The 15061-nt window shown below is 47.6% G+C and overlaps 1 protein-coding gene across 4 annotated transcripts in view; it reads right to left on the reverse strand.

The window, feature by feature from the left end:
* Positions 1–81: 81 nt before the first annotated feature.
* The window catches only part of RGS4 (regulator of G protein signaling 4), a 34960-nt gene continuing 19980 nt past the window's right edge, over positions 82–15061 (reverse strand). Inside the window, exons 6-12 of one of the 4 annotated variants that reach the window (XM_082052257.1) lie at positions 9804–9989; positions 7198–9462; positions 6883–7008; positions 4420–4524; positions 3391–3452; positions 2542–2708; positions 82–1925 (exon numbers count right to left, since the gene is read on the reverse strand). In XM_082052257.1, the coding sequence (XP_081908383.1) occupies positions 1674–1925; positions 2542–2708; positions 3391–3452; positions 4420–4524; positions 6883–6926 (630 nt within the window). In that variant the 5' untranslated portion in view covers positions 6927–7008; positions 7198–9462; positions 9804–9989 and the 3' untranslated portion in view covers positions 82–1673. Of the gene's footprint in view, positions 1926–2541; positions 2709–3390; positions 3453–4419; positions 4525–6882; positions 7009–7197; positions 9466–9803; positions 9990–15061 lie in introns of those variants that run through there. The other 3 variants (XM_082052258.1, XM_082052259.1, XM_082052260.1) reach the window with 3 other exon arrangements.

Raw genomic sequence — 15061 nt, forward strand, 5'->3', positions numbered from 1 at the left:
GACTTTTTAGAGTAACCTTGGCCAATGAATTGCATCTCCATGCATTTTCTTTGGTTCACACAATTGCATTTTAGAAGGGACTAATGCAAACATTTTTATTTAGAATGTATTCATCATTATTTAAATATCAACACAGTTTTTGCAATAGTTATCAAGAGTTCCCAGTATCAGAGGAAAATGAAACATAGCCACATGCTTGGCTATGTTCAGAGCTTTAGCAAGCCTCTCCATCTCTTAGCTGAACATGCAGGGTGGTATGTGTCAGTACAATCAAATAAATACAAAATAAAGCAAATGCTAAAAGAGATGTTTCTCTATGGGTCTGGAAGTGCCTACGGGAGAACCACAGCCTCCTCCTGTCATAGAAAAACCTTGATGTGAGAACTGTTGTCTGGACTGAGATACAGAGCAAGGAATGTACAGCTGTCAGAGCAGCAACATTCAGCTAAGGAGAGACCAAGGGCTGGGGGAGAGTGTGATGCCTGGTCCTGCAGCCCAAGGCAGCAAGACCTGCAGCTGTTCCTCATGCCTCCAACTGCAGATCAAGGTCAGTCCCAAAGCCTATAGCGAAGGCCATGTCTGACTGCAGTGATTAAAATGTAAGCTGCCTTCTAGCAAAGCCCAGGAGCATTAATGAAACTGACACATTCCTCCTACCATTTTCAAGAAAAAAGTGAGTCATGCTACTACTGAAATACAAACTCCCATAAATAACATAACAAAAAAAAAGACATTTTCAAGTACTCACAAGCAGGGCCTTTCCTCCCCAGCTGTGGTGGTTGTGGCTCTATTCCCTCACAAACCACTCTGTACAAACCAGGGCAGGCAAACCTGAATCCAAATGTACTCCCCAGAGTCAGTAATATACACCTATCAGTCTGGGAGCAAAGGAACATGCTTCTGTTCCACTCAGCTATGATATTTAACCTGGAGCATGAAGGACAAAGTTAAGAATACATGAAATAACGAACCTCCTCCAAAATAATAGCTCCATACAGGCCCAGAAAAAATCCTTGGCCAGCATAAACTAGATGCTACAGAGGGAGAAGTGACCAGAGAGGAGAGTTTCCCTGCAATTGTGGCTGTGGTGATCAAGATTCATCCGAAAAGTTTTGGTCTCCCTTCAAGAAGAAGTAGGAGCTCTTCCTGTGTCTGATTACTGTAATGCAGCACAGCCTGAGTTCTGAGCATATACTACTGAAAGGCTAGACCTTTGGGAGCTATATGAACAGCTAAGGACCAGCGCAAGTCCTTTCCATCTAAGCTTTTGCTGATTAGAAAGGGGAGATCAAAGTCCCCAGCACTTCCCTTGGCTTCCTCTTGCCCCTGCTCCTTGCTAGGTGTCACACTGCGACACTGTGGGTCTGTCCCTTGGTGGCTCGTGCCATCCTGGGCCTGCCAGGCTCACCAGAACCACAGTGGCCATGCAATGACTGCGCCCAGCTTTCACTTCAGACACAGACTCCAGGGTTCCTACACCGACTGAGTCAGAGGAGGGTTTGCTACACCAACTGAGCCTGGCTTGGGTTACAAATGCTGGCTATTGCGTGACATGGGGTACAACTGGGACATTAGACAGCTACTGGAGACAGCTCTGTTGCTTCATGCCAATGAATGCTTTTGCTGCCGGATGTTCTTGCGAGAACCCAGCCTGCTCCTGCCTTGCTGCAGGTTCAGGCACACTGAGAGATGATGTTAGAGTTGCAGTCTAAAGTGTGAGCGTGGCTTCTTTTGCAGTTTTCGGGCCCACAGCCAGCACCAGGTGGGCTGACCAAGTCCAGGTAGTAGGGGGACTTGAGGAAACGGCGGTAAGAATCCTTTTCCATGAGGGTGAATATTTTTCTTTGAGCCTCATCAAAGCAGGACAGTGTAGGCTCCAGCATATTGTTGCTTGTCTTCTCCCGAGTGCATGAATCCAGGTTCACCTGTGGGCCAAAGGGACAGCATAAGTAGAATCAGCACCAGAAGCAGCTAGCATAGCTAAGGGAAAATCCAAGCGTCTCTCCACCAAGTGTGCTCCAGCTGTCCTTGGTGGGCAGTTGTCTGAAATGGCTGTTGACACCCCAAAAGCATGGCAGAATCTGTGCAGCTGGGTACCAACACGTCTCTGCTGCCAGACAAACTGCCAGGGGAGACTGACACACATCCCTCTGGGATACAGCCAGCCAGAAAACTCAAACAACTGCATGGGAGCAGACCGAATATGGGGAATCATAGTCCTCTCAGGCTTCTCCCATTTGAGCATGCAGATGGGATGGCCACGTGGTTGTAACTACACAGAATCACAGAATGTTAGGGATTGGAAGGGACCTTGAAAGATCATCTAGTCCAATCCCCCTGCCGGAGCAGGAACACCTAGATGAGGTTACAACACCCACTTTCTCTCTATCCAAGTCCAAAACAAAAGCAATAGAAAGGACAGCATTTTCTTGCTACCTAGCAGAGAAGCAGCACCCTTCAATTCTTGTGAAACTACCAATCTCTTTTTCCTACGCTGCTGGCCTGGTTCAGAATTTAGAGTGAAATGTTCTGTGCACATACCTCTTTTGTTGCCTGCACGGAGATGAATTCATCATAGATCTTTCTGGCCTTGGGGCTGAGCTTGGCTGGTGACTTGGTTTTCTTGTAGTCCTCACAACTGATCCAGAAATCGATGTTTTCCTCACTGTACTCAGATTTGAGAAAAGCACGAAAAGCAGCCAGTCCTCCTACAGATTGTTTAGAGGAAAATCAGATCAGGCAAGAGTGTCAGTTCCTGGATAGCTGTACCCTGCAAACAGCAATTCTGGGTTCTTCCCAGAGCTGAATGAGCAGCTTCCCAGGGGTACCAGCAGGACAGCTGCCTGTCTCCTTGGAGGCTGGAATTAGACAGGCCCCACGAGAATGTCACACGTGGGTCCTCAGCTGCCTGCTCCTCCACTGTGACCCTCACTGTCTCAACCAGAACACAAACAACTTGCGTGTTCCCAGAGGGCCCCGAGGAGACAGCCAACACACACTGCAGAACCTCAGGCCATGGGAACAGCAAAGAAGGAAACCTCAAGGACACCAGTGTAGCCTGGAACTGACAGGAAGACAAAGTCTCCCGTGGGCTCAGCTGCAAACAGTTTATCCACTTTTTGGTTCTTGTTTAACCCCTTGTTAACTGTGTGCTGCAGTCTTGCCCTCCCCTTGCACAGAGGGAACAGCTCAGCAGCAGGTCAAAGCTCCACTCATGATATGTTGGGATTGTCCCTTGAATCTGACCAAGAGGACCCTTCACCACTCCTCCCGGAGGCCTGTGTGGCCAAAGGAGCTACTGTGTGCTGCTGAGAGACATGAGAGAAGGTCCCATGTCCCCTCCAGGGACTGCTCACAGCGCACACACTCCGCAGGCATGTCATTACTTACTGTCATGATGGATCAAGTTTTCCAAAGAGTCTGCCCACTTTCTGACTTCCTCTTGGCTAACCCTAAAAGGAGACAAAAGGAGAAACATGGGCAAGATTTAAGGGGAGTACAGAAAGGACAAATTTGGGTTTTGCTCAGCACCATTAGAAAAATGTTTTTCCCTGATTGTTTTAAGCGCATACACAAGAGACCAAGATGGAAATGTCTGCTTGCTTTACAGAGACCCCCTGGAGATCCCAGATCTAACCTACAGGAATTCTCGTTTGCAATCTCCTTCACTAGCCATGCTCTGGAAAGGAATTTTCCTGCAAAAATTGTTGGGGTTTTGTGTCTATTTTGTGACTGGCTGCATCTCTTGCTGAGGCATGGACCTGGGATGACAGGTTATATCAGTGAACTCCAAAGGGCTGATTTCTTTAACCTGTCAGGGGAACAGTGGCTGTATGGGAGAGGAATATGGGAACTAGAAACACATGGGGAATGTGGGAACACGTCCTGCATTAATTCCTCCTACCATACCAGAACATCTAGGGCTCATCTATTCCAGGAGTGTACCCTGGCCTTTGGAGTCCTCCTTGGAAAGGACACCATCTACTTGCTCCTCAGTGAGAGCAGCGATACCCTGACAAGCTGCTCTCTCTGTTTTCTGAGCCAATACCTCCGTGCAGCTGTGTGGGCCATTGCACAAATCCAACTCAAAGAGACAGTGTTCCTGATTGTGCGATGTGTCAAGTCACAATGGGTCCTGTGATGATGTTACTCCCCCATGCAGGAGACTGCACGAGTCTCTCCACATGCACAAGTGCATCAAATCACAGAAGTGTTGGCAGAAAGAGACATGTAGTTCAACCTTCTTCATGGAAGGGGACTATCAATACCTGAGGACTATTGCCACACTAGATTAACACAGGTTTTCAGGAGGTACTGGGAAGCAGCAGCAGAAACACTAATGAAGTTCAGCTCAGTGAAAGAGTAAACAACATGTTGCAGCCAGCATGGGCTTAACTATGTGGCAGCATCTGCTCTTACCTCTGACTTGAAGATGTTTTCTCCTTCCTGCCCTGGGAAAAGCCGTAGTCGCAGGAGTCTGACTTCTGCAGCAAAAATCCCAGACGATGCTTCATGTCTTTGGCACTGAAAGAAACAATTTGAGAAAGAGATGAAGATAATGCATTGCACCTCCCTCTGCAGCCTCCTCACCCGCAATAAGCTTCTTCAGCACTACACAGCAACACAAATGCAGGTCACTGACAGTGACTCCAGAGCTGACTTTCTACTCCCCATGTAATGCATATTTCTGTCACTAGACAAATACAATAAAGTCAAATAAGTCATTTTTCATGATCAACAGCACCATTTTCTTGCTGAGGAGGTCACCAGCCTAGAGGCAGGGCTAGCAAAGGGGGAGAAGCTGCTATTTTCCTACTGTTTGTTTACAATTAAAGTATTCTGATAGAAGGGCATCGCTGTGCTGTAAAAGTCTCACTCCACCCTAAACTGATTTGCCCAGCTACCAGTGTCCAGTCCTTACATGCTTCGTAATCCTTTTTCTGCACCCCTTGCCATCTCCCCACCTCACCACCCAGCTCAAGGACAGCGGGACCGTGCCAGGGCTCCCACCAAGCCCATGGCACAGAGGGAAGGGAGGATGTGAAGGGTTGGGAGCAGTACCGTGGGGCAAGACCATGGAATGAGCCAGGAGCTTCACCACAACCATCCCATGCCAACTGTAAGCTACTCCGTTGCTCCACAGCAAGCTCCTATGAGGATGCACAATTAATTTTATTCTGCTTTCCAGCATGCTCAGGACAAGCATTGACTGACAGTAGCATCCACACATGCAGTTGGTGTGGGGTTCAGCATCTCTCTGAATTTCCTCCCAGTTTAAGAAGGAAGGGGTGGATAAATCAGTCCTGTTTGTTCAGGGGTGCAAGCCCTGGCCTACTGCAGGGTGCAATGACAGGGTAAGCAGGAAATTCTTATCCTGCTTCTCAGATCAGGGCCTGGAGCAAAGCAGAAGGTTGTGCCGCAGAGCTGAGCTTCAGCAGCTGCTCAGCCCCCCAGCAGTGCTCTTTGCTCCAGCCATGGCGCCCTGTCAGCAGCCCTGGCCATATCTTATCTCGCTGCTTGCTTGGTCTCACAAATTTTTCCTTAACAGTGCCAGCACTAGGATTTTTTTGGGAATCCTGGACAGAGGTGGTTAAAAAATGGAAACTTATTTTTTTCCTTTGCATTTTTTCAAATGTTCTTGGTGTGTTTTGGTTGGTTGGTTGGTTGTTTTTTTTCCGCCCCATCAAATGATCCTACAAATTGTGGGCACATGGTGTCAATATTTTTTCCTCACATTTTCAGCACTTGTTTTCAAACCCACCATGAGCAGGGAGCCTTTTCTCCCAGATGGGAGCAGGCTGAACCTCAGTTTGCACTTTCCCAACCCTTTTCCATTGCACAGCCACTGGAGAGCAGCCTCAGGAACGCTCCTGGGGTCACGAGTGGCCAGAAATGTAGCACTGCGCCATCACAGACCCGTGCAACTTTGCATGGGCTGGATGAGAAGGAAGTTTTGCAGGGCCGGTACCATTCTGGGGACCTGAGCCACCCTGCTGGGGGTCTCCAGGTCCCATAGCACCTGAAAAGGAGTAACAGCCCTCTAGGAGGGCTCGTGGCCCCCTCACAGGCACAGAGACTCCCTCACAATGAGCTGTGGGGCAGGCCATGCTGCCAAGGGTGTGTTTGGGAGTGCGCAGGCTCTGCTCTGCTGGCACTGGGATATTTGGTTGGTACTGCACACTGGGATGCAGCCAGATCCTGCACCCATGGCAGGGGTACAGCTCAGCCCACCCTGACCAGCACCACACAGTGGGGGTATGGTCAGCCCCACATCAGCCCCATAGCACTGTACACTGGGGGTAAAGCCTGACCTGGTCCCTCATCACCAGGACACAACCCCGGAGGTGCAGGCTGAGCCCACACCAGTTGGTGCTGCATCCAGAGCTGGCCCCCATCCCTGCCCTGGGTCTCTGGTCCTGCCAGGCTGGGTTTCTGCATTTGAGATGCATTTTGGGGAAAGAGCTTTTTTTTTTTTTTTTAAATATCCCCATTTGCCTTGCTTCCTACTCAAAAAATCCAGAAAAGAAAATTCAGCACAGGATTCAAAGGAGATAAGGGGTGCAAAGCTTGCAGCAGAAGCAGATGACAGGAGTATCAAAATACGGCAACGCTAAAAGCTGCTTGTTTTGCTGATGGGAAGGATGAGCTTAGGGTTGTCACAGCTCAGTATAAAAGCTTTATGCAATTCTGCTTCTAACGGGAAAAAAAAAAAAACAAAAAACAAACAAACAACCAAAAAAGCGTGTAAGCAATCATTTGTATCTAATCTTACAAAAGAATCAGAGCTCAATGTGCCACTTCTGCTTCAGACACAAAGTGCAATACATCAGCATAACTCCAGGCTAACAAGACCATTAACAGTTGCTCAGAAATAAACAATACCTTTTTAAGCAAGTGGCTGGCAGTGCAGCGAGTCCCTTGCACATCTTGCTCCCGAGGTCGGATTTTGTATTCCAGGAAAAACAACGAGGCGGGAGGCACAGAGGCTGCGTGCAGGTCCTTCGCCGTCTGCAGAATTCAGCCTGGTCTCTCAGCCAGCGACTCTGCTTTATAGCCCAACCCAGACAGCCCAGCAGCGCTCGCTGACCCACTCAGGACTCAGCACAGCAGCAGCACCCGTCCCCTTTTTGCCCACCCAAAAAGAAGAGAGTGACGTATAAGCCAAGACAAAGGAGTAAATGGGATTGACAGCCTTACCAGAAATGAAGCTTGGTGTCTGGCTGCAGAGGTGGATTCTTTTAAAAGGGTGGAAAAAGCTTCAGGGGCTTTCCTCTATTGCAAAAGGTAGAACAGTGCAGATAAAAGCTGGAGATTTTCAGAGGGACAGAGACAGCAAAAGGGGTCAGAGAATCAATTCTGAGACGTGAGATGAGCTTTGCTGCTTCCTCTGTTCATTTCCCCCTTCTATTTAAAACAACATGGCAAAAACAAGGGACAAGAACTTTAAACACAGAAGATTCCCATAATCCCAACAAATGCAGAAACCAGAGCTCTAAGGAAAGAAGAATGTAAATTCACCAGAGAAGTACCCATGCAGATGAGACTGTCCTGTTTTGTTCTAGAGGCATGTGGATATATACATTTGATCAGGCTGAAAAAACAGAAAAAGCTTGAGGGGCATATGACTATTGAAATATAAAACATGTGTCCCACCACACACACATTTGGGGAAAGCTCATGTACATGTGTAGCAAAGACAATAAGTTGACAACACAGCTGCCTTACATATATGAGTATGACTGCAGTACTTCTCCATTTTAATTTGCTCCTAATCAAAAGCCAGACCAGCCCCCTAGTCCCTAAGGGAAGATGATTAATTAAAACAATAGGGATAACTGTGTCTGCCCAGAGAGGACTTTGTGGCAGCATTGAGGCTGCTCTGTGCTAAAGGACAGACCCATGAAACACCTGGCTGTGGGGTTGTTTGGTGGGGACTGCACCACCTGGCTCTGCTGTAGTCCCACGCAAGAGCAGAATGACTCCAGCTACACCACTTGTCCTCAGCCTTTGGAGGGTGCAGAAGGCAGTTGCCCCCCTGGAGAGAAAGGCTTGGCTGATATTTATTGAACTGCAGCTCAGCACAGCCTGTACCATCATTATAGATGAGGGAAAAGCTTTGGGCAGACGGACATGCATATGGTCTGCTGCATTTCCAGTCTTGCTGCTGCTATGAAGTGAAGAAGCTTCAGTTCAGCAGCAGGATGTCTGCCCACGCTACCGACTGCCATGCTGCCTCTCCCCAGAAACCTTTAAATTCTTTGCTCATGGTCTACAGAAGTTGCAAGGTGAGGTTTTCCCTCCTGTGTCTCTAGACCCTATGGCCAGCAGCAGAGACAACCCAAATCCCAGACTAGTTTACCTGCCGCTCAGATCATTAACTGTGCTGAAGGGCATTGCTCTAATTAACTTTAAAATGCTTTTTTAAAAATGTGACTGTCCTGTTGCCAAACCTGGGGCAACATGCCTGCAAAAGCTCTATTTGGACTAAAAATCACCTCCGGCACAAGGGAGTGTAAAACTTTAACCGAGTGAATCCCCTCGTGCTTTTAGTGTTGGTGAGTTGACAGCACTTGGGTGGATCTGTAGGAAGCGACTGAGCATGGACAGAGTTGGTGCCAAAGCTCTCTGATGTCTTCTGTTTGAGGAGGAGAGAAGCCAAAGGGCAGAATGTGGCCAACAGGATAAAACTTAGTTAATTAATTATTTGTTAATTAATTAATTTTAATTAATTTAATTTTAATATCAAACTTATACAATGTTACTACTGTTTGTGTACAGCTGCAGCACATTCATTCAAGCAATTCAAGAGCTCAGCTGGTTGACATGGTCAAGTTGTCTGCAAGCTCTAACCCTGACCTGAACCCTGGAGGCCCCAGCCTGGCCTCCTGGCTCTGGAATCTCCCACAGGCTGCTTGAGAGGGCAGGGAACCTCTGTGCAAAACACAGAAATTCTGCAGTTTCTCTGCAAATTAGTGTGTAACCAGATTTAGGAATCTCACAATTCTCTGGATTATAAGCATGTTTGCTGTGCAGCTCTAATGACACTCGAATGCTGATGTTGTCAATATCAAGTCACCTGGATTCTCCAACTTCCACATGAGCAAACTGCAATGAGAAATTTCTAACACTGCCATCACAACAGCCAGCCCAAAGAGCTTTGCCATTAAAAACATCCTCCCTGGACTGGGTATGCAGACTCCTGGAACTGCTGCAGTTAAAATTTCCCTTTTTCCAGTTCATTAGTGCACACTGATTCAGTCTGGTCCCCATGTGAGGAGTTTGGGTTTGCATACTGTTTCTCCTCTCAGCTCTGTTTCCCAGCTGTTGCAGTTTAATATCCTCTTAGCTGCTCCAGCTGGTCCCCAACCAAAAGCACCACCTTCCATCTCTTACCCTTCCTAGTCAGGCTTCTTTTCCCAGGGCACAGACTGTGCTGTTCCCAACATCAAAATCTCCTCCTCCCTGCCAGACAGAGAAGCAGCAATTCACAACAGTTTTTTAAGTTTGTCACATCACCTGTGGCTCACTTCACCTGTGGCATGAAGAAATCAGCAGTGAGGATGGGCTGGACGCTCCCTGGCCAATACACCTCTTGGCTGTGTGGTGGTTTGGAGGTACCCAGGGGCTCACAGGGAACAGCACGATAGTAAATGTCTGTGTTTCCCACCATAGCATCCCTCATCCCAAACCCACGCATCCCTGCTGCATCCCCTGCCTCCCCAAGCAGCAAGAGAGGAGGCTGCAAATGAAGCTTTCCCTCCCACCATCACTGCCAGGGATAAACGTCACACACGTGTGCTCACCTCATACACAAGTGTGGTATGTGTCACTGGGCTCAGCGGCAGGCGTGGGAGGAGGCAGGGAGCATGGGGAACACTGCTTCAGTGGTCACGGCTACTCCAGGCTGTTGCTCTCCCACCTCAGTCCCTCCCCATCTCAGAGCAGTGTGCTGTGGGATGCCTGGGCATGCAAAAGGCTGGTTTGTGTCACTGGAAATGAGGAAGGGCATGTCATGGGAGCTGTGAGGATATGCTGCTGGGCCAGAGTCTTTCCTGTCACTGCTGCCTTCCCCAGCCCATCTTGCTAACTGTGGCCCAATTTTCCTCACACCTCACAAAGCCAGCCAGGCACCCTGGGGTTGGGGCTGGCAAATGGCCTGGTGCACAGGGTGACACTAGGCAGGGCACTGCCCATCTTTTTCATAGGCATCCCCATCCCAACATGAGTCTGGCCCCCGATCTGCTCTGCGGACAGCACTGGTGGGGAGCCAGAGCGGCGCCCACACCCTTGAGAAGCACTAACTGGGGTGTCACTGGTCCCCAGCACTGCAGAAGCCCTGCATAAGCAGCTGCCTTGCGGACACTTCTGCTCATGGGGTCAGCCCCAGCACTGAGCCCTGTTGCAGGGAGGGAGCCTGGAGCTGAGATGAATTCCTCAATTTGCTTCTCCCTCACCCCAGCCTCGAACACTCTGCACAAAATCCCTTCCAGTGCAACCTCCCACTGTTGATTTCTTCTCCAGTACACTCTTTAGTGGGTAAGATTTCCTTCCAGTAATGAGGGCTGCATCTTCTCCACATATATGTGTGCTTTAATTGAATTATGGCTAATGAGCTGGGAGCAGAGCGCCCTGGAAGGACCATTTGGATCTGGGTTTGGATAAATCAGTTCAGTGCGTGCAGCCACGTTTCCTGTCCCAGGGCCCTGACTATGGCCTGACCTCCCTAAAACACACATGGAGAGGCCACACTTGTCCCTATAGGGTCTCCCTGCCAGCACTGTGATTCCCAGAAACGCTGTCCCATAGCTGTGTCTGCAGAAATCCTTCTTTCCCATGTCTCTGCAATGCACCGCCTGACTTCACACACAGCCACAGCTATGGCCCCATAAACAGCCCCCAGAGGCAGCTTTGAGGAGAGAGTATCTATCTCCTCCCAAATCAGCCCTGGCAAGAGGGATCACTCACCGCTCTGTCACACGGTTAATTCGCTGCTCACACAGAAACCTGCTCAAGTGGATGTACCCAGTCACCTTTCCGCTTCTCTTAGACAAAGCAAAGATGAACTTTTAAATGCAAAGCAGCTTTGGTTTGTTGTAGTTTCTTGATGAGCCTGCTCCTCTCCAAAATGATGCTCTGTATATGTTAACGCATTCATCCTGTGGGTTCCTTAGCCCCATCATCTTCATGCAATTCATAAAACCAAACATACAACTCATACAATTTTTCCATGTTCTCAAGTGTTTTTCTACTTATACATGCACCTACAATATCAGTAGTTTTTTGCCATTTCTACACGCTTGGAAGTTCCTAATAGTTTAGGGGGTTTTGGTTGGGATTTTCTTTGCTTCAACCCTCAGTTTTTGGGCTGCCTACCTCTCTCCTGTTACTACTCAGAATAAAAGACTTCACTTTGTATCAAAGGAAGAATTTTGTTCAGCCCAAATGGAATTTTTTTTTCTCCTCCTTTGGGTTTACTAACGAAATAAGCGTTACGGGTTTTTTTTTTTGTCTGGCTATTGTTCTTGTTTGTGGGCATAAGACAAATGATAATTTGAGTAATTTGCTGTCCAGTTTCCCAAATCTCTGTCTAATCATCCATCTTGATTAACAGCTCCTTAAACATTTCAGCTCAATCACTAAGAAAGTTTTGAATAACACTGAACCACAAACAAAGCAAACATGTGCCTGTTCACTGATGCTTTCCCAACACTAAAAACACTTTGAAATGTCTCATGTAGCCACTTTTAATCCATTTAATATGGATTTTATGACATTTTAAGCCAAATATTTGTAGCAAGTCATATGTGTTTATAAATCTATTTCACCACCACAACTCCCTCATAAAAGCACTATTAAGCTCATTAGAAAAGGTCTATTTTCTCATTAAATCACGTCAGTTGGTAGCAATTATATCACCACCTTTTCAAATGAGCCTGCTATCGTCCGTACTAATAGTGCTCCTGCACTGATCAAAAGGTTAATAGCTCTGTGACTATATTGTGCACCTCCGCTTACAGCATAGCTTTCTTCTAGCCTCCTTTTATTCTAAAACATGTGGAAAATGACCACTTTTTGTCCTGAGAGCCCTTTAGCCTGTTCCTTTAAGAATCTTAGTGCAAGCCAGTTGCACCTGATTGATATTAAAACTGTCTAGATGATCCCCAGGTCTGCGCAGCCCCCAGGCAGGGACACATTTGCTGGTCCTTTGCAAGGACACTGAGCAGATGCTTGCCTGTGTCCCAGCTCTGCCTGCAGCTTCTTGGGAAGTCTCTCATTGCTGCTTCTGTCCCTGAAAGATGCCTGGGGGTGCGAAGGAACCAGTTTTGTCCCGTCTGCGTGCTCCCAGCCCCTCCACAGCCCACATACCCTGCCTGAAGCACAACAGCCAACAGCTGGGTGCTGCTCCCACCAAGCAAAGGCAGCTCTAGTGAGACATTCACCACAGACTGCCCACAGTGAACAACTTCACCCTTGACAGCAAACAGATCTAAGTATTTTCACTCCATATTTTGACCTGATATATAGTGCTACAGGAATTTAGCTGCTGTTGATTTAAGCACAGAATTCTGTGTTACTTCATGTTCTTCTTGGCAAGCTGTTTGCTTGCTGGGAAATGCCCTATTGAGACAGGCGCTGAGATGGGCGATGGTGGGACAGCCCAGATTGACCCCCACGGACCCATCACTGGGTTAGCAACAGTCAGCGGTTTGCGCACACCTCGCCTGGGCTGATTGCTTCACCTGAATGTGCCTTAAGGTAGAGAGGAGGAGGAGGCGTAAAGGGAGGCAGGAAGAGGGTTCGTGCGTCAGAAATTAAGACACCCTCAGTACAGTGTACTTCTGCACCTTAGCAACCCAGCTGTGCAGCGACTTCTTTTCTACAGCTTTAAAAAGCCAAGCTTTTTAATGTTATTGAGCTATCTTCTGCTTAGACGCTTACTAGAGGATGTGAAGTTACAGGCTGCAAGGATAAATATTCTGTCACTGCAGATCCAGTTAGACCTACTGTCTTAACTTTAGACTGACCTTCCTTCCTTCTTACCTTTCCAGTGGCAGCTGGGCAGGGTTAGAGCTGCCATACCACAAGGGCCCATGCCAGGAAACAAAGGCTACAGCTTTATTCAGAAGTGCAGAGCCTAGGTGATTTTTGTCAGCGGGGCCATGGCTCAGCATGCAAAGCACGTTGTTTACTGCCCTGGTCACTGTTTAGTTATTTAATTCTCAAAGCCAGCTTACAAAAGGCAGCTTGGACACGGTAAGCATCTGTCAAAGCCTGTCTCAAGGGTATGCCAGTTATTTAAAAGGTGATGTTGGACAAGTCTGCGGATGGGGTTGCAGAACATCATGATTGCGGGATAAAGAAACACAAAAGCAAGGACAAGCACCTGCAGCAGAGGAAAAGCATCTATTCAAAAGCAGTGTGTGGTGCCAGCCTGCTGCATACAATGGCTGAGTTGACTTGTGGTGGAAGTAAATGCTTTTGATGTGGCCCCAGCCTAAAGAGCGATTCTAAAACGTACCAGGTATTCAATGAATCAGTCTGCCCCGATAAGCAGCTGCTTTAGAAATCACCAAAAAAAGGAAGCACTAAAATGAAACTGCACTGAAAACAGCTGATCCTAGCCTGAAGTTCCTCAATCTGTATCTTGGAGGTGAACTGGACAGAATGAAACTGCAAGTGGCAAACATCCAGCACAGGAAAAATGTGGAACTGCTACATTTGCAAGTCATTTGCTGCAGAGGCTGATGGCACAGAAATGCATACAGTATATTATAGACACACAAAGACTACTGGAAAACAGATGCCAGTCAGTGAGCTCTGCTTTGCCAAGACCTCTTGCTATTTAAAATTTACTTTACAGCAGTGCTGAAAATCCAAACAGACCTGAGCTTCACTGTGCTGCAGGGAAAAAACATCAGAGAAAGAGCTGTGAGCAAAATCTATGGCACATGGCTGTGCCCTGCAGCTGATGCTCACGGCATCCTGCTGAGAGTAACAACTCTTAATGCTGCATCATTTATAAATTTCTGCTTTTCCCAAAAAAGAAATAAATGCTCCATGTTGTTATATTTCATCCTTCTGACCTTCTCAGCAGGACACACGTGGCTGAGAGCTTACTGTCTCTTCTGAAACCTTGTTTGCCTGTCTTTCTGCTTCTCTGGATGCAGGCTGGATGCTAAAGACTGCAATTACTGGCTCAGCAGGTGAGGCTCCTGCAAGCTGCTATCCCAAGACACACTTGTGCTTTGGTGTTTCAGCTAGAAATAAGTTTCAACTGAGAAGGAAAAAATAAGGGCCTGTTTTGAATCAAGCCTCCAGCATCCACAACTGGCTCATCCAACACAGGACATTTGGAGCACACAGGAATCTGACCAAGACCTACTGCAGCAATCCTTAAAATGGCATAAACAGAGGGCTTGCGGTCCCAAGGATATAATGCAAGAATCAAAGGAGATGCTGCCTTTGATAATCTCAGAGATGGAGCTATAAAGGTACATTATGAACCTGGACTTTCTCAGATCAAGTATGTTCGGATCCAGGGTGCTATTTCTGATCTCTAGAGAGACAAGATAGCTCTGAAAGGAGTTGTACTGTTCAGCATTATCACAGTATATATTGACTGTCATCATGTACAAAGTGCTTGATATTCCATAAGTACAAAGTGTTTATCCTATTTTTTTATCATGGGGGAACTGCAAGCCTCTGGTGAGGTAGTAGTGACAAACTGTGTTTCTTCATTTTGTGAAATAATGCTGCATTCCCAGTCAGTTCAGCTAAACTTCACCCACAAGACCCTCACATGAGATTGCCACTCCACCTAATTTCATGGGCTTGTCCCATCTGGAAAGGGTTGCCAGGCATGGATGAGCTAGATGCCCACAAAAAACATGCCCAATATCCCATCAGTCAGCAAATCCTCCCTGGGCATTGCTTGTCCTCTGCCTCTATCCCTGAGATAGCCTCACACCACTTTGCATTCACCTCCACCTCTTGAGACATGTCCTATCTCTTTGCCACCAGCAGACCCTAGCTGCGTTCCTCCCTTGCCCTGTGAGCACCA

The sequence above is a fragment of the Streptopelia decaocto genome (genome assembly GCF_964273445.1).
Source record: "Streptopelia decaocto genome assembly, chromosome: 5".
NCBI lineage: Eukaryota > Metazoa > Chordata > Aves > Columbiformes > Columbidae > Streptopelia > Streptopelia decaocto.